Source organism: Rhincodon typus, chromosome 11 (genome assembly GCF_021869965.1).
Source record: "Rhincodon typus isolate 14 chromosome 11, sRhiTyp1.1, whole genome shotgun sequence".
NCBI lineage: Eukaryota > Metazoa > Chordata > Chondrichthyes > Orectolobiformes > Rhincodontidae > Rhincodon > Rhincodon typus.
This window is the reverse complement of record NC_063342.1, coordinates 70152521-70176472: the sequence shown is the minus strand read 5'-3', so window position 1 is coordinate 70176472 and position 23952 is coordinate 70152521. Positions and strand designations below refer to the sequence as shown.

The 23952-nt window shown below is 39.7% G+C and overlaps 1 protein-coding gene across 1 annotated transcript in view; it reads left to right on the top strand.

Moving 5' to 3' along the window:
* Window positions 1–23952, top strand: part of zc3h13 (zinc finger CCCH-type containing 13) — a 74331-nt gene that overhangs the window by 40456 nt on the left and 9923 nt on the right. Inside the window, exons 6-9 of the mRNA XM_048602537.1 lie at window positions 1425–1522; window positions 6979–7983; window positions 11395–11856; window positions 18241–18390. Coding sequence (XP_048458494.1) covers window positions 1425–1522; window positions 6979–7983; window positions 11395–11856; window positions 18241–18390 — 1715 coding nt within the window. The remainder of the gene's footprint in view (window positions 1–1424; window positions 1523–6978; window positions 7984–11394; window positions 11857–18240; window positions 18391–23952) is intronic.

The following is a 23952-nucleotide window of genomic DNA, read 5'->3' as shown; positions in this document are numbered from 1 at the left end:
CTATTTGCCTTCCCTATTACCTGCTGAACTTGGTTGTAGCATTTTGTGATTAATGCCTGAGGACTCCCAAAATCCCAATGTGCTGTAGCTTTCTGCCGTCCTTCTCTATTTAAATAATATTCAGCTCCTCGTGGTCAGTTCCACTTAGATTAACTTCTTTTCTGGTGCATAATTAATTTTTATGGATCACAGGCATTGTATCAAATCAAAAGTGAATTAGCATTTGGTCAAAAATATTCTATGTGCGTTATGCATTAAAAAACACACTTATTCTATCTCCATTATGTATTAAAACATGCTTATTCTAGCAGTATTATGTATCTCATCTATGATGCTTCAAGCATAATAGGAACAATGTGGTATAAATATGTTCATGTTTTTAATGTGAAATATGTAAATGTGTGACGAAATTTGCACCTGAAATGTAATGTGATGAGCTAATGTATAATGAAATCCATTGTGAAAGGGGTTGGGCTGTCTTATTAGCAATTATGGAAACCCTTAAATGTGGCTTCAGCACTAAGCTTTTGATTACAAAAGTTTTTAAGTTGAGATATTGGGTTGTTTGATTAATGCCAAAAATAAATTATGTGCAGATTGATGCATAGACATGTACATGCGAAACATATTTATGATCAAAAAATTAAACAGAATGTTTAAAAGGTTTATTTTTACAAGAAATATTACTTCATTGTACAACCAAAGTTTAAAAAAGAACCCAGGTTCATATAATTAAAATGGGAAAGGCTTTATTATGTAATTTTTTCACATTAATTTCTTTCCTGTAAACCTCATGCACCACATACTGTGATACTGACTGAAGATCAGCAACTCACTGTTTTATATGCAAGTTGGTTGATGTTGACCAAAGAGCATTGAAAATACTGCTGTGGGCCTGAACACCCTCAGGCTATAAGAATGAGGAAACAAAACCAGCCTATTTTTCTGCTCTTTAATGCTTGCTGGCGATCTGTATTGGAGATGTATGTCTGTAGACCAGCGCACAATGACCCGGACAGTGACTTTGTGCTTTGCTGCCAGAGTGAACTGTCTGTATTCTGTACTGAATGGTAACATCCTAGTGGTTGCTATGTCGCCATACACCAGCAATGAGTTATACTTCGAGAACTTTTCAATGCAACTTTGGCGGAGATGAGATAAATAGAAAATGCAGTCTAGACTTACAGTTTAAGACATTTAATATGTGTACAACTTTTGTGGAATAATATAAACAGCAATAATTTTCTGTGGTTAGGGCCTTAACTGGGAGTTGAGATCCACTTCTGACACCTGAGCCACTTCTGCGCTAGTATATACTAAAGGCTGTTTCCCATTGATTTGAAAGTGGCTGTATAACTGAATCTTACAGTTGCTGTGCATCCAGTGTGTCCATCGTGCTGAATTTATATTACTTTTTTTCCCAGGAAACGACCTCGAACAGAAAGCAGCCTCAGTCCGTTGGCAAAGCGTGTCCGTGAAGAATCTCCGGATAGTGACACTTACAACAGTAGTGATGAAAAAAGTAAGTCTATTGGGTGTTCATTTAATAAACTCAGCTTTTTCTATTCATTGAATGATGTTCCGTAAAGTGCTGTGTTCTGTGAAGAGCTTTAATCACTGCAACCTCTTCAGATACGAAATGGCAGGAAGTTTTGTAAAATTTATGGGGAATTGTTTTTTATGAGGAATTTGACACATCCTTATTCATATACTATATTGTCTACTCGCACATATAAGTGAGAACAATTTGCTCAAGGGGTTCTCATTAATACTAGCAACGAGACCTTAAGATATGGGAGCAGAATTAGGCCATTCGTCCCATCCAGTCTGCTCCAGCATTCAATCATGGCTGATATGTTTGGCAACCCCATTCTCTCGCCTTCACCCTGTAACCCTTGATCTCCTTACTAAGCAAGAACCTGTCTATCTCTGCTTTAAAGACACTCAATGACTTGGCCTCCGCAGCCTTCTGCGGTAATGAGTTCCACAGATTTACCACCCACTCGCTGAAGAAATTCCTCCTCATCTCAGTTCTAAAGGTTCACTCCTTCACTCAAAGACTAGGACTTCAGATCCTAATCTCTCCTATAAGTTAGAAACGTCTTCTCTACATTCACTCTATCCAGGCCTTTCACTATTCTGTAAGTTTCAATCAGATACCCCCTCGTCCTTCTAAACTCCATCAAGTACAAACTCAGAGTCCTTAACTGCTCCTCGTATGATAAGCCCTTCATCTGCAGGATCATTCTTGCAAACCTCCTCCGATGCCAACACATCCTTCCTTAGATACAGGGCCCAAAATTGCTTGCAATATTCCAAACTATCTGATCAGAGCCTTCTACAGCCTCAGGAGTACATCTTTGCTCTCTTGTGTTCTAGCCCTCTTGAAATAAATGCTAACATTGCATTTTCCTTCCTAACTGCCAACTGAACATGTATGTAACCTTAAGAGAATCCTGAAGTGAGACTCCTAGTTGCTTTGTGCTTCAGATTTCTGAAACCTTTCCCCATTTAGAAAATAGTCGATGCCTCTGATTTTGCTGCCAAAGTGCGTAACTTCACACTTTCCTACTCGTATTCCACCCGCCACTTCTTTGCCCACTCTTCTAGCCTAATTGCAGCCTAACTACTTCCTCAACACTACCAGTCCCTCTCCCTGTATTTGTGTCATCTACCAACTTGTTAACATGGCCCACAGTTCCTTTGTCCAGATCATGAATGTGGAATGTGAATAGTTATGGTCCCTACTGACCCCTGTGGAACTTAGCTTTTCACCAGCTGCAGTTCCTGGAAAATGTCCCCTTTATCCCTACTGTCTGCCTTCTGCCAGTCAGCCAATCCTCTATCTGTGCCAGTACCTTGTCCCTAACACCATGGGCTCTAATCTTATTTAGCAGCTTTCTGTGCTGCACCTTGTTAAAGATCTTCTGGAAATTCAAATAGATTGATGAGGGCACAGCAGTAGATATTGTTTACTTTAGTAAAGCTCCAACAAGGTTCCGCATGGTAGACTAATTAGTAAAGTTAGGTCACACTGGATTCAGGGTGAGCTTGCCAATTGGATATAAAATTGACTTAACGACAGGAGACGGAGAGTGGTGGTGGAGGTTTGCTTTTCGGACTGAAGGCCTGTGACCAGCGGTGTTCCACCACACAGCTATCGGTTCTGGGTCCTCTTTTGTTTGTCATTTATATAAATGATTTGGATGAGAATATAGAAGGCATGGTTAGTAAGTTTGCGGATGACACCAAAATTGGTGGCATTGTAGACAGTAAAGGTTTTCTAAGATGACAAAGGGATCTTGATCAAATGGGTCAATGGGCTGAAAAATGGCAGATGAAGTTCAATCTGGATAAGTGTGAGGTATTGTGTTTTGATACAACAAACAAGGGTAGGGCTTATACAATTAATGGTAAGGCCTTGGGTAGTGTTGTAAAACAGAGAAATCTACATAATTCTTTGAAGTTTATGTTTCATATAGACACTGTGGTGAAAAAGGCATTTGGCACGCTTGTCTTCATTGCTGAGTCCTTTTGAGTATAGGAGTTGGGACATTTTGATGAGGTTGTACAGGTGAGGTCTCTTGGGAACACTGTCCAGTTCTGGTCGCCCAGCTATAGGAAGGATATTATTAAACTGGAGAGGGGTCAGAAGAGATTTACCATGATGTGGCTGGGTGTGAAAGGTTTGAGTTATAAAGAAAGGCTGGATAGGCTGGGATTTTTTTCACTGGAGTGTAGGAGATTGAGAGACAACCTGATAGAAGTGTATAAAATAACGACGGGTATAGATAGAGTTAATGTTATTGCCTTTTCCTAGCATGTGGGATTTCAATACTAGGGGGCACATTTTTGAGAAGAGAGATTTAAAAAAAAGACATGAGGGGCAAATATTTTACACAGAGAGTGGTTCGAGTATGGAATGAACTTCTTGAGGAAGTGGTGGAGGCGGGTACAACGTTGAAAAGACTTTTGAATAAGTACATGAATAGGACATGTTTGGAGGGATATGGGTCAGGAGCAAGCAGGTGGGACTAATTTAGTTTGGGATTATGTTCGGCTTGGACTGAAGGGATTGTTTCTGTGCTGTGTGATTTTTATGTCTACTGACTCTCCTTTATCTAACTTCCTCGTTACCTCCTCAAAGAGTCAGATTTGTGAGGCGTGATCTCCACTTGACGAAGCTGTACTGACTCAACCCTGTTTTATCATGCAGTCCCAAGTACTCCGCAATCTCACCCTTAATGATCTAAAATCTTAGCAATGACCAAGGTCAGACCAACCAGCCTATACTTTCCTGTCTTCTGCCTCCCTCCATCTTAAACTGGGGTGATACATTAGTCATTTTTCAGTCCTCTGGGACCCTCCCTGACTCTAGTGATTCCTGAAAGATCACCTCTGGTTGCAAGGTCAGGAATAGCCATGGGTAACCTGATGCTTCACTCTTGTTTTTCCTGTTCTGAGCTTTTTTTCTATTGCTCTGCACAGCAACCTACAACTAGAATGGGATGAAGACATGCTGCAGCAATACAATAATGACAGTTCCATTCTGAGTGTGATGCCTTCTAAACATATGTAATCCACACATGTTATTTCTCCCACCTGATTAGGACCAGTTTGTGCTTTGCAGGATCATATGCAGTGCACAGCACTAAAGTCATGCCTCTGAACCTACTCCATAAGCATCGTCTTCAGGTTAGGTTGCAGTTGGCTTTTATCACGGTCAGTAACAGCAGGGATGTTTGCCTGCATGCTCTATCTGCTGCCCTGACCAACAGATGGAGATTTTAATTCCTGTGATTTTAGGAGTATGGAGAGCTGTTTCATGGTGAATCAGTGGTAGAATAAGCAGTGCCAGGAGTAAAAACGGTAAGCTGTCATTTGACATGTTGCTGTGAAATTAATTGGCCATATGGCAGTGTTGCTGAATTTGTCCACTGCATCGTATCTGGGTGCCTGTTGGGGAGGATCAATTTAGAAATGTTTTGAATGATTTAGTCACACAGATTTTTTTCAGAATGAACAGCTTGTATTAATCATAATAATTTCTTTTAAGTTTAAAATTGCATTATTTAATTGTAACTAATCGATCTGTGTGGTTTTGTTTATGAGGCAGAGCTTTAGTATTCACAATCTAGAAAAAGGGAAGTGTTCCCTACTGTACAGATTTATAACCAATGCGTAGTTGCACCATTCAGATTAACTTTACAAGGGATGCTATAGAGCTGTCCCCTGGTATTTAATCCTGCTTCACACAATTTGGACAGAATCAATGCACAATTTGCCACACATTCCATCAAGAAGTTATCTTGGAACCAACAGACATTCTCAAACCTCAAAATTTCATCCTAAAACTTAAATCCAGCCTGATTGATGTTGAAATCAATAAATGCCAGTGTAAAGTCTTGACTTTGCTCCCTGTGATTCTGAGTTTGATGAGATCTGTGATTGTTTAGTTAGTCTTGAAGCTACATTATAATTCCAAAAACCTCCTTTCCTCCTCATTCAGGAATAGGCAGTCAAGATGAATCCAAATTAATTTTCTGAACTGGATCAAATTAAGATGCCCAAACCATACCGCAGCCTGACTTCTTTGTTCTTACATGTCATAACATTTGCATTGTTTGGATTCTGTACACTCACCATCTCTCCTCAGATTGCATTGAACTATATAATAACAGTGCCAAAGTAAGTCACTTGACCCATATGGCCCGTGCCTGAATTTATGTTCCATGTTAGACACCTCCCAGCCTTTTAATCTTAGGGAGATTCTGGTGTTATGGTATAGTCACTGCACCCGCAATCCAAAGGCCCAGATTAATAATATTGGGAATAAAGGCTAAAATACAACTATGGCTGATGGATATTAAATTTGACTGATAAAATCTGGAGCTAAAAGCGAGTAACAGTGTCCTGAAATTATCCGTGATTGTTGTTTTTTAAAAAAAAGTCATCTGGCTCAATAGTGTTCTTTGATTAAAGGAATCTTCTGTCCTCACCTGGTCTGGCCTACATTACTGCAGATCCACAGCAATGTCATTGACTCTTAATGAACCTCCAATGGCCCCTAATGAACAGAAACTACTCAGTTCAAGGGCCATTAGGGATGGGCAACAAATACTGGCTTTGCCAGCAATGTCCACATCCCATGAAAGAATTTTAAAAAAAACTCATATTTGTTTCTCCCTTGTTCCTTATCTAGCTTTCTACAAAAGGCATCTATGACTGTCTTCTCAACTGTCCACATTTCAGCAAGTTCTCCTTTCTGAGCCATTCTTTAAAGTTCTTCTTGATTCCATTCTAGTTCTCCGAGATTCTTTGTTTAATTCAGCAGTGGGTGAGCAGAACAGCTTGTGCAAGCCCTGAGTAAGAGTCTCTGAGAAACATAGAAAGTAGGAGCAGGAGTAGGCCTTTAGGCCCTTTGACCTTGCTCCAGCATTCATTGGGGAATAGCGGAATGTGGGTCAGAAAATTTCAGACACATAGTGACTTTTTTTTTATTTTTTAGTCCACCTGTTCAGAGTTGTAATTACATTCTAATGGAGATGGTGGGTCTTGAACTCTGGCTTCCTGGCTCAGACGAAGGGGCCCTGCCACTGCACTTCAAGAACCATGGTCCCTGGTTAATAGTCTGTTTAAATTAACTAGGCAGTTTGCCAAAGTTTTCTGTAGAATGTTCCCTATGAATTCTGCTGTACAACTGGCAATGTCTGACTATTATGCCAGTGTTAAACCTTGTAAAGCTCTGCTTTCAGGTGCACATAAATGCTTTTTAAAATTACTTTTTTTAAAACTGAGACTATAAATCGTGTTTTCCTTTCTGTGAAGTATTTCCAAATGATTGTTTTGGACCTGTGAGGCAAGTAGCGTGTTGATCATGAAGGTAAAATTAACCTGTATCCAGGCAGAAGTAGGCAATTCTGTAGAATTGATTTGTAAACGTTTCTGAGTGAACTTGCTATTTTTTGTTTGTTTCAGGTGAGAAGCACCGGTTGTTGAGTCAGGTTGTGCGCCCACAGGATTTCCGGGCCCTCAGTCCGTCCCGTGCAGTCGAAGACAGAACAAGCAGCTGGAAAGAGGATGACAGGAAGTCAGACAAAAAGGAAAGCGCAAGGCGGCGGGAAGACCATTCCGTGAGAGAACGGGTTTCTTCAGGCGACAAGCAAAGGGAGCATGTTGCAGATACTGTCGAGAGCTCACGAGGCAGAGAGTCAGACAGCACTGCTCACCATGCTGCTGAGGATAGAGAGGTACTTCTCGGACTACACGAATATGGTAAGAAAAAGACTAAAGGGCCACGGAAATTTCAGAAGAGAAACAGGAGGGATGAAGATTATCTATCTGACAAATATGTTCCGGAGCCTGTGGTGGAGGAACCTTTAGTTTTGTCACCTAGGAAACCTCCGAAGAAGAAAAACACCGATAAGAAGCGAAAGCGCTCAAAAGGTGATTCAGAGCCTTCCGATGAGGAAGTGGTTTCACAGGCCAAAAAGTGGAAGGGGCCCAGGACTCCACCTGTAACGCTAAAGGAAGAATCTGTAGAAGAAGTGTCTGAAAAGAGTGTTGAAGGAAATGCACATGGAGCAGGGGATGTGGTCTTCAGCGACTGGTCAGATGAAGACGTGCCAGACCGCGATGAAAGTATCATTTCTGACAAGAGCATTGATGAAACTCGAAGGAAAAGTCATAGAAGTAAGGTGGAGAAAGTGGAGCTCCCTGCCGTGGCAGACGACCGTACGCGTAAAACCGATGAGCACAAACGAAGCAGCAGCCTTGGCAGTAACCGCAGCCGGACTTCAAGTCGTTTACGATCACCGTCCAATGAATCCACCCACCGCAGTGGAGATGACCAGAGTGGCGGAAGGAGATTGCAGCACGGAACATCGAGAGATGGGCAGAAGTATAGAAGTATCAAGTCTAGTGAGCGGAAATCCCGAATAGATCAGCTCAGACGTGGGGAGCCCAGCCGCAGCACCTCTTCAGGTAGAGTGGTTTCAACCTTCTCTGATTGTATTCGCATGACAAACGTTGAAACATACTAGGTATATAGACTGGCACCTTTTTACATTAAATAATCAAAACAGTGTACGAAAAATTTGCAAGCTACCAGCAGCAAATACAAATAGTGTTGCCATTAATGGGATAATGATTTACTTTAGCTAGGACCCTGGTTAAATTTGTACGATGAATGACTGTACTTGATACTTGATCATTCCTGAGAATACAGGAAAGGATTGATTCCATTATTATGACAGGTATTAATGTTTATTCAACATGATCTTAATCCTCTTCAGCAGGAATTTCCCTTATCAAGGACATTTGCAATATCAATACTTGCCAAAATCTTGTGTGTGCAAATCCCTGGACACAATTGCACATGTATAACCAATTCTTTCCTCTTGATCCAACCCAGCAATTTCATGAAAATTATTGTCAATATATGTAATTTATGTTGTGCTTGTCTTCATTCCCAGTCTCCAGGACATTGAAGTAAGCTTAATTTCAAATGTTTAGATGTTCTCTTCTTATCCACCAAAGTGGAGGTCTGCTGTTCTCTGTATATTATTGCAGGTGGAATTAAAATGAAATCGGTGATCCTTGTAGGTATTCTCTGTCTCCTATCCAGTGGCTCTGCACCCTTTTTGCACTTTGGTAACCAGAATTGCAAGTAGTACTCTTAAGTGAGGCCAAACCAAGGTTTGATAGAGATTTAGCCTAATTCCTCACTTATCAGTTGTATCCCACCAGAAACGAAATCCTCTTTTTTTTGATGATCTAGCTAACCTGTAACTTTCAGCAATTGAAGCATTTGTTCTCTGAGATCTCTCTTATTCTTGCACCCCACTTGTCAGATATTGAATCTCCACTATTCTTTCTTCTAAAATGTCATACCTTGCATTTTTTTTTGAGTTGAACTTCATTTGCCAATTATGTTTCCGCTCTCCAAGTTTATTAGTGCATTCCTGTAATTTGTTGCTGAGGTCCTCAGTATAGACAATTCCACCATCCCATCTCCCTCCAATTTGGTGCAATGTGCAAATTTAGACAGTGTTTCTAACTGCCAAATCCAAATTGTTCATGTAAATTGTGAACACCTGTGGTTGCAAATGGAATGCCAAGTCTCAATTTGCTGTCCTGAAAAACTATCCTTTCCTCCCATTCTCTGATTTCTGTCTTGAAGCCAGTCAAAATTCAGACAAATTGCATTGAATGCATTGTCATTGTCTACTTTGTCTTTTACCTGTTCAAAAAAATCAATCAAAAATTTCAGTTAAGTGAAATTTTTCCTTTGACATCCATGCTGTCTATTAATTATTATGGAGTCATACAGTGCGGAAACAGACCCTTTGGTCCAACTCATCCATGCCAACCAAGTTTCCCAAACTAACCTCGTCCTACTTGCCTGCGTTTGGCCCGTATCCCTCTAAACCTTTCCTGTTCATGTACCTGTACAAATTTCTTTTAAATGTTGCAACTGTATCTGCATCTACCACTTCCTCTGGCAGTTCATTCCACACATGAACCACCCTCTTGTGTGAAAACATTGTCCCTCTGGTCCTTTTAAATCTTTCTCCTCTTACCTTAAAAATATGCCCCCTAATTTGTGACTCACCTTGTTTTTCTCATTTCTGGATGTTCTTCTAATCATTTCAGTAGGATGAATAACAATTCCATTACTTTTCCTGCTGATGATGCTCAGTTGACTGCTCTATAATGCTGCACACATTTTAATTCCCATCCCTATTAAATATAGGCATTACATTAGCTATTTACTTGTCTTCTGGTACTGCACTTTCTTTATTGCATTCACTTCCCTAAATTCTTGTGAAATACATGGATGCAATCAAATTGAACTAGAGGTGCCAAAAGCAACTATTTCTTCATTCTTTAAAAAAAGTGATAATTCTGCAGTCTTTGTTTTATTTATCAATTGAGATCCCTTACACTGATTCGAATGAACTGATTTACCAACAGAAATGAAGAGCCATTTTTAATCAATCTTTGGCTGTTTTTGACATTGGCTGTTTGGGAATTATAAACTTCTGCTTTGTTTCCAGAGCTGCTTGTATCTTTAACAGACAATGGTTTTTAAAAAAAAAAAAAAAAAAATTCTTCATTGAAATGCTGACTTTTTTTTTTAAAATGACTTAATTTTGAGAATTTCCTTCCTCATCAACATTATATATGTTTGTGCTAAGAGATGAAACGATTTCCATTTCACACATTAAACATTCCCAGATCGGAAGATAGTTGGTTTCTTCTGCGGTATGTCTTTACTGAAACTGCAGAAGAAAAACGTAAAGTGGACTTGCATTAATACAGTGTCTTTCATGACCTGCTGCTTCAAAGAACCTTCTGTAGCCAATTAAGTATTGTTAAGTATAGTGTCTGTTGTAATGCGGGAAAACATGCGGTCCATTTGAACGCAGCAAGATGGCATAAATACAATGTGATAATAATCACTTAATTGTTTCAGTGAAGTTGGTTGAAGGTTAAAGTTTGCCAGGACATGAGATAATTATCTACTTATTCAAAATAATGCTGTGGGATTTTTGATTGCACTGTCTTATGAGACCAGATGGTGCCTTTGTTTAACCTTCTAATTCAAAAGGCGTCCCTTACTGTAGCAGTTGACATTTTTTGATTTCCTGTGCCTGCCTTCTATGAATGAGACTAGTAATTTAGTTCCTCTTATCCTGAATTAGAGTTGCTCAAATGAAAAATAGAAAAAATTAATATGACGCAGCAGGGGGCATAGTTCTGGAATTAAGGATATAACCTAGTGCATAGCAGCTTTAACAGTTTATCAGGCCCATATTTTTCTAGCTATTAAGACACTGCTTTCTAATACTAGAGAGATTATCCTGAAATAATATTATTACTGGAATATTGTTGACTCACCTAGAAAGTTGCCTTTTTTAAAATTTGTGGTGTTCTTAGATGCCAAAGGATTGCATGCCAACGGTAGACAATAAAGGTATGGCAAAAATCCATCCCTGCTCCTTAATATAATAGTGCAAAAACATTTATGGTATATATTGTGATGCACTTGTTAAATTAAAAGGACTTTGTAACACAGCAAGTGCATTTTGAAATTGAAAACGCTTTCGATCAAGCGTATCATTTGTTTTCCGAATTTCCTTATGATTTAAAAACTCAGTTTTTATTTGAGATCCCAGCTTGTCTGATGAATTGACTGCCAAATCTACTACTTGTGTCAGCATGACTGCAAATGTTGATTGAGGAAAGACACTGCATGGTGCCGTCATGTAACTGGTCAATTTAGCTGGTGCCATCCCCTTGATAAATTGTACATTTTCTATTTCAAGGGGAGAAAACTTCCAGAAATTTGCTGTCATTTAAATGAGTAATGGATCTTAATGCGTTTTATAGATCGTCAAGATTCGAGGAGTCACAGTTCTAGACGAAGCTCCCCTGAATCTGATCGACAAGCTCGCTCCCGGGCTGGATCCTTTGAGAGTAGAGAAAAGCTTCAAGAGGGTGAACTTGATCGAGATCGTGAAAGACGAGAGAGAAGGGAATGGGAACGGGATGGGGAACACCGAGACTGGGTTAAAACCAGGGACAGAAATAGAGACCGGCGAAGAGAGGTCAACAAAGAGCGGGAGAAGCCACCAGCAGAAGTGCCTGATAAAGACAAGGAGCGAACTCTGGAAGCTGCTTCCACATTGGAACAGCCCCGAGTAGAGCTAAGACCAGGAAGAGAATCTGAAAAACAATTTGAGCAAGTTGAAACTGCAACTGTGTTAAACAATGAAAGGGATGTAAATGACCTGGTGAAAGAACCAGAGAACGATGAGAACCAAGCCGATGAACCCGTTGATGCCGTTGAAGGTAGTATTTCATTATAGAACAGAGAATATTTGCATAAAATTCTGATCTGAATCAAGCATGAATCAATGATACATGTTTACATAAGTGAGAAAATTATTTAGCTTCTTGTCCATGCTCCTCCTTGTGATTAGTTATAGAGTGACATTGCAGGGCTTTTATAGGGTAAATGGTACAAAACTGTTCCACTGGCCCAAAGGTTCAGCAACTACCAGACACAGCTTTAAGGTAATTGGCACAAGAATCAGAGGAGAGATGAGAGGTTTTTTTTTTGGTAAGGTGGTGAGTTATTAGGAAATGGAATGTAATACCAGAAAGGATCCGGATACATGAATAACTTTCAAAGTGGGAGTAATAAACACATGGAAAAGCAGGAGTGGCAGGGCATTATAATATGGGTTATAATGACTCCGTTGCCCAACAAAAATCCATGTATCTCAATCTTAAAAATATCTAATGACACTGCCCCCATCACCTTCTGAGGTAGAGAGTCCAAAGCCACATGCTTTTGAGAGAAAAAAAAATCCCCTTTCTGAAAGGGGGAACCCTTAATTTAAAAGAAAACTTTCCTATTTTGAACCTACCAATGATGGTAAACATGCTTCAATTGATTTTTTAGATAATTCTGTGCCGCTTTTTGAATTCTGACCAGTCATCTGATCTGCACTAATGTTTGTGCAATTTTATGTCTTTCCTTAGGTTTTAGGCTCTCCTTAACAACTTTAGTTAGCTACAAATGATGGTCCTCCCCTTGGAATTTTATAGTAAGAATGTAGTTATTCTGAACGTCCTGGAATAGCTGTTTAAATGTCTGCCACTTCTCTACTGATCTGTCTCCTAGCCTACTATCCCAGATCACTTCAGTTAGCTCAACTTTCATGTCCACATAGTTACCCCTTTTTAAATTTTAAATGCTAGTCTCAGACCCACATTTCTCCCTTTCAAACCAGATGTTGAATTCAATCGTATTATGAGCTCCGAACCTTAGCGATGCCTTTATTCTGAGATCATGAATTAATCCTACCATATTATGCAATACTAAATCTAATGTAACCTGCTGCTCTAAGAAACTATCTCAAAAGCATGCTATGAACCCTTCGTTGATGCTACTATTACCAATCTGATTTTTTTCAGTTTAAATGCATTTTAAAATCATCCATGATTATTGCCTTGAAAAGAGACTGAATAATTCCCAACTCCACCCATCTTTGCCTGGCTAAGATGGTTCTCACTTTAAACAGCTTTTCTTTTATCTCTTCACACTTTCTTCAAGTCAAACAAATGGCTTTGGGTGCCCACGTTGGTCCCATTTATGCCCCTCTCTTTCTGGGATGTGTGGAACATTCGTTGTTCCAGTTCTACTCTGGCCCACACCCCCTGCAATTCTTTCTCCAGTATCCCAAATGTGTCATTGGTGCTGCTTCGTGCTGTTGTCCAGAATTGGAAAAGTTGATCAGTTTAGATTCCAATATCCATCCTTCACTCACTTTCACCTCATCTGGCTCTGACTCCCCTTTTCCCTTCCCTGACCTCACTGTTTTCATTTCTGGGGATAAGCTGTCCATTGTTGTCCACTTCAAACCCACCAACACCCAGTTATCTCAATTGCATTTAAGAACATAAGGTAAAGGAGCTGAAGTAGACCTTTCGCTAATCTGATAATCCTCATGTCCACTTTCCTGCCCTTTTGGCCATATCCCTTGACTCTCTTACTGATTAAAAACCTGTGTATTTCAAGTCTTGCATGTACTTAACAGCCCAGCCTCGACAGCCCTTTGCAGTAAATAATTCCACACATTCACTGTACTTTACGAGAAGGAATGACTCTTGATCTCTGTCTTAAATGGGCAGCCTCTTAAACTGAGGTTATTCCCTCTGACCCTAGACTCTCCCACAAGGGGAAACAACTTCTCCACCTCTGCCATGTCAAATCCATTAAGAATCTTTATTTTTCAATAATGTTGCCTGCCATTCTTCTAAACGCCAATGAGTAAAGGTCAACCTACTCTTACCTCTCTTCATAAGACAATGCCTACGTACCCAGGATCAACCCAGTGAACCTTCTCTGGACTGCTTAAATAAGAGGACCAAAACTGTCCACAGTATTCGAGGTTTGGTGTAACTAGTGCCTAGTATAGTTTTACCAAAGCTTCCCAATTTCTATACTCCATTTGAAAGAAAGGCCAACATTCCATTTGTCTTCCTAATTACCTGCTGAACTTGTGTGCTTGCTTTATGTGATTCAAGGAAAAGGACTCCCAAATTCCTCTGTGCTGTAGCTTCCTTCAGTCTTTAAACCAGTTAAGTAATATTCAGCTCCTCTATCCTTCCTGCCAGAGTGGACCACCTTTCAACTTCCCACACTATATTCCATCTGCCAAGTTCTTGCCCACTCACTTAACCTGTATAAGTCCTTCTACGAAACCTCTGTGTCATTCCAACCACTTACCTTCCTACCTATTTCTGTGTCAATTGCAAACTTGCCATAGTACATTCACTTTGCTCATCCAAGTCATTCCAGGGAAATGGATTTGATGTCATAATTGGGAGTGGTACCTGAATTTTATTCTTAATTTATTCACGCCATATGAGCTTTGCTGGTAGATCAACATTTATTGCCCATCCCTAGTTTCTTTTGAGATTGTGGTAATGAGCTACCTTGAACTGCTGCAGTCCATTTGATATATGATGCCATGAGGCAGGGAGTTACAGGATTTTGACCCAGTGGGACTGAAGGAATGACAATATATTTCCAAGCCAAGATGTTGAGAGACTTGGAGGGGATCTTATACATATTGTTTGTGCCCATGTATCTATTACCCTTGCCTTTCTAGATGGTAGTAGTCCTAGGTTTGGAAGGTGCTGCGTAAGAGCCTTGGTGAATTTCTGCAGTGAATCTTGTAGATGGTACACACTGCTGCTGCTCAACATTGGTGGTGGAGGGAGCTAATATTTGTGGATGTGATGACAAGAGAGCTCTTTGTCTTGGATAGTGGCAAGCTTCTTCTGTATTGTTGGAGCTACAGTTATCCAAGTGGACAGAATTCCATCACATTCCTGAATTGCCTTATAGATGGTTAACAGACTTTGGGGAGTCAACAGATGAGTTACTCACTGCAGGACTCCTACCCTCTGGCTGGCTCTTGTAACCACAGTACCTATAGCAGTTTTGGTCAATGGTAACCTATCTGGATATTGATAGTGGAAGATTCAGCGACAGTAATACATCGAATGTCAAGGTTTGATAATTAGATTCTCTCTTGTTGGAGATGATCATAACCTGGTACTTGTGTGGTGCACTTTTCATCCCACACTTGGATATTGTCCAGTTCTTTTTGCATTTGGACATGGACTACTTCAGTACTGAAGGAGTTGTGAATGGTACTAAGCATGAAGGTGTTGAGCCTTGAACACTACCATGAGGAAAGTCTTGGAACTTAGACGACTGACCTCCAATAATGATGACCATCTTCCTTTTTGCTAGGTTTAACTCTGACAGGCAGAGAATTTTCCCCTTTGATTCCTTTTGACTCCAGTTTTTCTCAGGGTTCTTGATGCCAAATTCAGCCAAACGTAGCCTCAACGTCCAAGGCAATCACTCTCACTTCACTTCTGAACTTCAGCTCCTTTGTCCATGTTTGAACTAAGCTGTAATGAGTGGCCCTGGCAAACCCAAACTGGGCGTCACTGAGCTCGTTATTGCTGAGGAGATGCTGCTTGATAGCAATGTTGATGATACCTTCCATCGCTTTACTGGTTATCAACAGTAGACTGATGGGGCAGTTAGTAACCAGGTTGGATTTGCACTGCATTTTGTGTACAGGACATACCTGGGCAATTTTCCACATCGCCCAGTAGATGCCAGTGCTGTAACTGTACTGGAACTGCTTGGCTAGGGAAGCAACAAGTTCTGGACACAAGTCTTTAGTACTATCGCCGGAATGTTGTCAGGGCCCGTAGCCTTTGCAGTATTCCAGTGCCTCCAGCTGTTTCTTGATATCCTGTGGAGTGAATTAAATTGGCTGAAGACTGACATCGGTGAAGCTGGGAACTTTAGGAGGAGGCCGAGATGGATCAGCACTTCTGGCTGAAGTGTGTCTCAAATGTTTCAGTCTTATCTTTGCCGGGCTCCCCCATTGTTGTGGATAGTGATATTTGTCGAGCCTCTTTCTCCAGTGAGTTGTTTGATGAGTTGTCCAACACCTTTCTCAACTGGATACGCCTAAACTGTAGACCTTATATCTGATCCGTTAGTTGTGGCATCACTTAGCTGTCTGCCACTTCCACCTTATGTTGTTTGGCACATGTTTTGTAGCTCACCAGGTTTCGCCTCATTTTTAGGTATGCCTGTTGTCGCTCCAGGCATGCACTCTAAATTAAACAGGGGTTAATCGCTTGGCTTGATGATAATATAAGTGAGGGAGTCACTGGGCTATGATTGAGTTGGATTAGAATCCTGCTGCTGCTGTTGGTCCACAGCACTTTGGGGATGCCCAGTTTTGAGTTGTTAGCTCTGTTCAAAGCCTATCCCAGTTATCACAGCGATTATTGCACACATTACGATAGTTGGTCTCCTCAGTGTGAAGACAAGGCTTCATCTCCACAAAGACTGCACAGTAGTCACTCTTACCGATACCACCATGGTGAAATATATCTGCACCAGTATGAAGTCAAGTTTGTTTTCTCATCTTTGTTGGTTCTTTCACCACAAGTCACAGACCCAGTCTAGCAGCTGTGTCCTTTAGGACTTGACTGGTTTGATCAGTAGTGATATTACAAAATGACTCTTGGTGATGGATTGCCATCTGTTTTGACCTAAGGATGGGATCTGTAGGTATGCATGTATCTGGCTGCGGTTTCTCCAATCAGCGGCTGTCAGGCAGGTTCGAAACTTAGAGAAAAAATCGGAGTTAACGTTTCAGGTCTGGTGATCCTTCATCTGATTTTTTTCTTCACAGATGCTGCCAGACCTGCTGAACTTTTCCAGCAACTTCTGTTTTTGTTCCCGACTTACAGCGTCTGCAGTTCTTTCGGTTTTTATTTAGGTTTGAAACTTACTTGACTTGATTCTCCTGTGTGTCGCTACATGTGCTGGTGATGATGTTATAGCTGTAAAATGATTACCGTCTCTCCTGTTATCTGGCAGTATTGGTCACATACCATTGCTTGCTTCAGTGAATGTGCTGGATTATGTCTCTGTGTATCTTTGCACATGCAAAGTTGCCATCCCAAGGGGGTTGGCGTACTTTGCTTGGGAATTTGAGAGAATGTTACAGGCCTTGTAAGTGTTGTTACAAGGTCATGACCTGACCACAAAAAGGAACTTGCTCAGTGTTTCTTGGGAGTACCCCACGATGCATTGTAATGGAAATTGGCTGAAGTTTTGTCTAGTCCATGATTCAGTTGACAATTGATCCCTTTATCTTTTAGTGCCATAGGGAATAAAACAGCCCACATAATTGACACCCTACCCACCACAAGCATTCACTCCATGCAACATTGGGGCACCTTGGCTGCACTGTGTACCATCTACAATTTGTATTGTGGTAACTCGTCGAGGTTTCTTTATCACTTTCCAATCCCTCAGTTCTTTTTGTCAGGAAGGAAAAGGACAGCAATTGCACCACAACCTGAATATTCCCCTCTAAGTATTCTATCAGGCTAAATTATAAATAAATCACTGCTCCTTCATTATTGTGGTCAATATCATGGTGCTCCCTACCTAACAGAACTGTGTACACTGGTCCACATGGTTCAAGAAGGCAGTTCACCACCACCTTTTTAAGGTCTCTTAAGGATGGATAATAAATACATGCGAGCATGCAATCCCCATATCCCATGCATAAGATTTTTTAGTTAAAAAGCACAATTGGTGTTGCCTTAGTGTTGCCTTCACAGCAGCACTTGAGTTGCAATCAAACTCCAAAGGCAAATGTCACTATGATTCCAGAGGGTGCTCAGAGACACTTAAATGCACTTTGCCTTTTGAGGTATAGTCCGATAGGTTGTCAAACCAGATGAACAGTGCTGAAATGATCCATCGATGCTCTTAGGCTTTTAATAATTTAAATGGATGGAAAATGTGGGCGTTAGTATTCACTTTCTGGAATGTAACAAAGGAGAGAGTTACGGCACATATATTAAGGCCGTGTTCATACATGTCTGTTAGATCTAGCAGTCACTGTGCAAGTACTACCAGTTGCAATTGGACCTTGTATCAACCTGAGATAAGTAGTTTTATTAACGTTGTACCTAAGAAGTAATGGATACCACCAAAATTGTCTGTTACATATAAATTCTTTGAGAACAGGGTAAAAGAGTGTGTGTCTGATGTTCTTCTGTTCATTCATCACTCAGCCACCAGCATGCTTTTTTCTTTGCCTTTAGGTGAGCATGATGGGAAAGTTGATGATGCGCAGTACTCGGTGTCAGGGTCTTGTGAGGAATATGAGCCAATTAGTGATGATGAGTTGGATGAAATACTGGCAGATGATGCAGAAAAAAGAGAAGAGAACCAGGACGAAGAAAAAATACCAGGTACCCCTTTAAAAAGCTGCACAATGTTTTTGTACAGTAGGATATGTAATGTGCATTGTCTAATTTTGAAGTGATTAATCTTTTTTAAATAGTTAAGAAATAAAGATGTGTTTGCAAAATCTAAATTAAATATAGGTCTTCTAATTGTGGAGATGCAAACCACAATATTCCCCGTAACCAAAGAAGCGCACAGGGAATCATTCGAGGATTCCTTTATTTTGTCATGAGCAGTCATGGCTTACAAGGGCAAGCAAAGGATATTCAGTTAGCAGTTTGCACTGCTACCATTTAATTTTGTCATTTTAATATTTCATTCAGTCTTTGTAAGTTTGCTTCACTTCATTTCATTTCATGGTTCTTGGAATCAGTTATCTAGCTTTGGAATAAGTGTGGGAAGTCCAGCCAAGTTTTCCTATTATGCCTGGTTGAGAATATCCCCTTGTACCTCAAGTCAGGTTATTTGAACTTACTTCAGATGCACGATCTATTTGGGAAAGCAGAAAAAAATACTTTTTGCAATATTGTAATGTTTAAGTTTTTAGATTCAACTTGTTGGTTACTGATCAATTATTGTTATTCAAATGTTAATTTGAAATAATTACATTGATTGCAGACAAAGCAATAATGGGGAGTGGAGCACATTGATAGCTATTGTCTGGTAGTCAATACGTTTGTGAGAATTTCCGATTTTCATGTGTGCAGTCGTGCAGTTCTTTATATGAATATTGCTGTGCTGTTTCTGATTTTATTCGTGAACCTTATCAAATAGTTGTCCTGTACGTATCCATTGGTAGATGCATACTTCCTGAAATTGTTTAATTTAATCACTGCCAAACTGTTGAGAGTGAGCAATACCACAGCCTACCACACATTGTACAACATTCTCGATAGAACTGCACCCTTCCATTGGTGACAAAATGCATGATCCTTGGCAGGGTAAATTAGGTGGTTTAATTTTTCAATATTCTGAGTTTAATTTTATGTCTCCTAAATCCAGTGCTTTTTGTATTCAAAGAATTTCACTCCTACAAATTCACTTCTTCTTTCTTTATCCAGAAATCAAAATTAATCATAAATGCATTGTTTCTGTAGCCCAGGAAGTTATGGTGCCGGAATGCCTCTGTCACCACGTAGTTTAAATAAGGTGTATCTTCTATTGATCATTCTGTGCCCTAGGGTATGCAGAATGCACCAAACCAGCTTTTTCGCTTCCCACCCCAAAAAAAAAGTAATGGAACGCTGGGAAAGTGTCTGCTTAAATAGCTTATTGAAAACTTTCAATTAGGTTAGTCCTTACATAATGGTGAACCACTTCTAAATGCAAGGCCACCGTGTCTGTGTGCAGTAGTATTCTCAATGTTAACTGCAAGATAGCTATATGAACTGATAAACATCTTTTGTGAAGAATCTGTATTCTAGATCAAGATTTTTGATATGTCAGGGCTTTGATGCTGTTTCAGCTTGAAATATAACAGAGTTCCATTTATACTTTTCTGTGTGATGTTGTTGATCGATTTTATGTAGAAGTTGAACACCTGACCTGGACACCTCTGGTAGCCAACTTGGTGAAGGTGAAGCATAATTTACCATAAATCAATGGGGACCTGAGAATCTGAGGTTCAGTTACCAACTGGTACTGAATTTTGATCAACAAATTGATTTATTAATCAAGAAAGTCAATTTGACCATATTAGGTTGGACACTGAAGATAAAGTAACCCAATGGTATATTAAATATTGACACTAAGTTAATGGAGGTCTATATTCTCAAAAGTAGAATAACATTCAGGCACCATGATCGCAACCTGTGCAGACTACTACTCCGTTTCTTTTAGTCACAATATTCTTAAAAATAGTTCATAACTGTACAACTGGAAGGTTGTAATCATGTGATCTGTGCTATCCCTGAACATTTGGATGATCTGATTTGAAACTCTGCTACCCTTTATCACGGAGAATAAATTCCCGTTAAACAGATATAAAAACTAACTTCTGTATTAAGCTATTATTTCCCATTTTGTACATACATTCAATACGTTGTGCTACCTCAAGGCAGTACCTTCCTAGCGTGCAGTTCCTAGAGTGCTAATTATTCTGTGATGCACTTATAACCAAGTAATTGCTGGGAAAAAGAGATATGCTATTGAAGATTTTCATTTTACACTGCTGATGCAGATACAAGATTGCCAAATATCGAAGGGAGCAACAATTTGTTTATAGTTTTGAAATTAAGTTTTCTTGCGATTCTGTCCTGATGAGTACACAGCGAAGAATATAGGTAGGGCAAAGCTCAAGTCGGCTATGCCATTTAATAAGATCATGTCTTATTTGACAGTAATCTCAAATCTTGCCTACCACTGAGAACTGTTCACCCCTTGCTTAACAAGAATCTATCCACCTCTGCCTTTGAAGTATTCAAGGACTCTGCTTCCACTGTCTTTTAAGGAAGTGAGTTCCCAGGACTCATGATGCTGCTTTGATAGCTTTCTGGAGCAGAGAATCCCGTAGACTGATGATCCTTGAGAGAGGAAAAAAAAACACCTCATCTCTGATTTAAATGAGTGACCGTACAGTGAGCCTTAGTTTTTGATTCTCCCTTAAGAGGAAGCATTCTCTCCACATCCATCCTGACAAGATCCCTTGTTTCAATCAAGTCACATCTTGTTCTCCTAAACTCCAGTGGATGCAAGATCAGCCTGTTCAATCCCTCCTCATAAGATAACCGGCCCATTCCAGTTAAACCTTTTCTGAGTGCAAGATGAACAGCTTTGACAGCATGTATCTTTTTTCAGTAATATTCAAATTCTGCATTATCAAGCATCAATGCCACGTGGTTAACCTATGCTTTCGTACACTATTTGCTGATTTCAGGGGCTGTAGTTTTAGTGCTACAATTGACCTAGCTAAGCTGGAGCCCTGGGCAGTGTTGTGGAGGTGTGGGTCAATTCAGCTATTCCTGATCAGCATCCAGTAATTTAGTTTTTTGGAAAATTGCCAGTTCACCTTCAGGAGTGAAGATGGAATTATTAATGTTAAATCCAGAGACCCAGATAATGTTCTGGGGATCCAGGTTCGAATCCTGCCACGGCAGATGGTGGAATTTGAATTCAATAAAAAAAAATCTGGAATTAGGAATCTAGAGAAGACCAGGAATCCATTGTTGATTGTCAGGAAAAACCCATCTGGTCCACTAATGTCCTTTAGGGAAGGAAACTGCCATCCTTATCTGGTCTGCCTACATGTGTCTCCAGACCCACAGCAATGTGGTTGACTCTGAACTGCCCTCTGGGCAATTAGGGATGGGCAATGCATGCTGCCTGGCCAGCAACGCCCTCACTCCATGAATGAATGAAGAAAAAAAATCTTAACATATTAATGTGCCTTGTAGCTTAATTTCTCAATGAATCACCGTTGCATGTGAGCTATGAAAGCTCAGTTTTATTCCTGCATTCAGCTCCCTCTTCAGTCCATTCATTTGTCATTTTATATGGACACAAATCTATTTGGTTGCTAAATGAGTAAATGTGCCCATTGTTATTAGCTAGCAAGAAAGAGGTCTTGTACGATAACTAAGAATCATTTAATCCATTCCACTGCTATTCTTTGTGCTACACTCAGCAATACTGGAATGCAAAATATTCGTAAAGCTGCCATGTAAAGTAACTCCCATATTTTGATAAAAAATTGTTTAGATCAATTCAGAATTTGCCAAAACTTCACTCCCCTGCAGCTCTTGTTTCAGTGATGTGGTTTCAGATTGCCAGATACATATGCACAAATAATAACAAACCAACATAGACCCTCTAGTCAATCTAGCCTGCCCCATGTATTTGTAGTGCCTGTATAACACAACATATTCACACCTACCCCACCCAGAAAAATGTGATCCCCTGGAAAAGGTGAGAAATTAGATTAAAAACTCAGACCACAGTGGGGATGGGGAAATTTGGGAAGGTCCTCTCCAACGCATTAGGATTCTGGTCCAGCAAATAACTTTGATCCTAAATTCTCTGTTGTGCCGACCTTTTGTAACAGCTGACTTCTTGCCCAACCAAAGCCACATGCATTACTGGCTTGAAAGCATTCAACCAGTCATCAACATTTTCCAGTTCTTTTGTTTTTAAACCTAGATCTGCCATATACAACTTAAAATTGTGACCCTGGTCCTCCCTAATCTTCTTAATCAGAACAGTTTGTCAGCTGTAATACAGTTAATTCCCTTGACGATCTTATAAACCTTAATCAGATGATCCTCCCCGCTCCAAGTCTACATTTCTGTAAAATTGTAAAATTCCAATTCTTTTGCTTGTCTTGACAATTAAGATGCCTTAAGTTGGCAATATCACTGACTAAGTGAAGGGACCAAAACACTCATTCCATTTGAGGCCTGTCCAAGGTCTTGTGTTAAGACAAATAGTACACCTCATCTAGCACGCAATCATCCTGTTAATGCATGCCAACATTATTTTCTTCCTGAAGCTATCATACACATGAGATTGAATGTACTCAGCTTGAAATAATCTCTTCAGGGTTTTATCCAAGCATTTCTGGTTTGAAATTATTACTAATTCTTTACTCTAAGGTAATTTAGTGTTAACAAATCTAACTATCTTCTTCCTTACTCAGGAGTACCACTTTATACATATACCTTCACCACAGGGTGACTTCAGAGCTATTTAAAAACTGAAACTAAAACTGGAAATTTTCTCAAAATTATGTGACTTTTCCCTAAACTTGGGAAAAAAAAGTCCAGAAATTTCTAACAGATCTTGATGAACAACTGTTTACTTTGCTGAGTCTTCAGCACACTTAATATTCATAACAAGCCAATAGTTCTGAAGGTGAGCTTTCACAGCCTTTTAAAAGAAATCACCATGGCTACATAAATACTTATAAGACAATTATTGAAAGCTTCAGACACACAAAATAGCCCATATGCCACTAACTCATTCCAAATATCTAAACTTAAAGTAAATGATACTAAAAATGTATATAAATCTCACAGCCTACATCTCACAGTTCAGCTCGTTTTATTACCACAAATCCCAGAGGCTCAGTCTTAGAGAGAAGCCTTTTGTATACTACTGTTTAAAGTCAAAGAAGACAATCTCAACTGGATTTCCTCATTCATCAGTTTCAAATAATGCAATTAATTGTGCAAGACATGACATTTTTATGAAGCCATGTTTGGTTTCCTTAATGTGTCTTTCGCCATCCAACATCTAGTAGTAATCATACATCACTAACAGAAAAGACATAAATATATAAATTAATAGTAAAATAATACTTTGAAATAATATATTGAGGTTTTGTAAATGTGTGTTGTTCTCATTCTCCAGACTGAGCTATAATATTTTAATATAAACCAGTAGAACTGTTTTTGCTAATAGGCAAATGTAGATATAAGCTACATGAGCGAATTGAGATTCCTAGAGGTGCTAGGGGTTCTGTGTGTGTATGAACAGATGATTCCAAACACCTTATGCAAAAACTTGAAATGTCTGTTGAGTGAGGATCTTTATTTGCTACTCTTTATTTGCTTTTTGCTTGATTCAGAATGTGT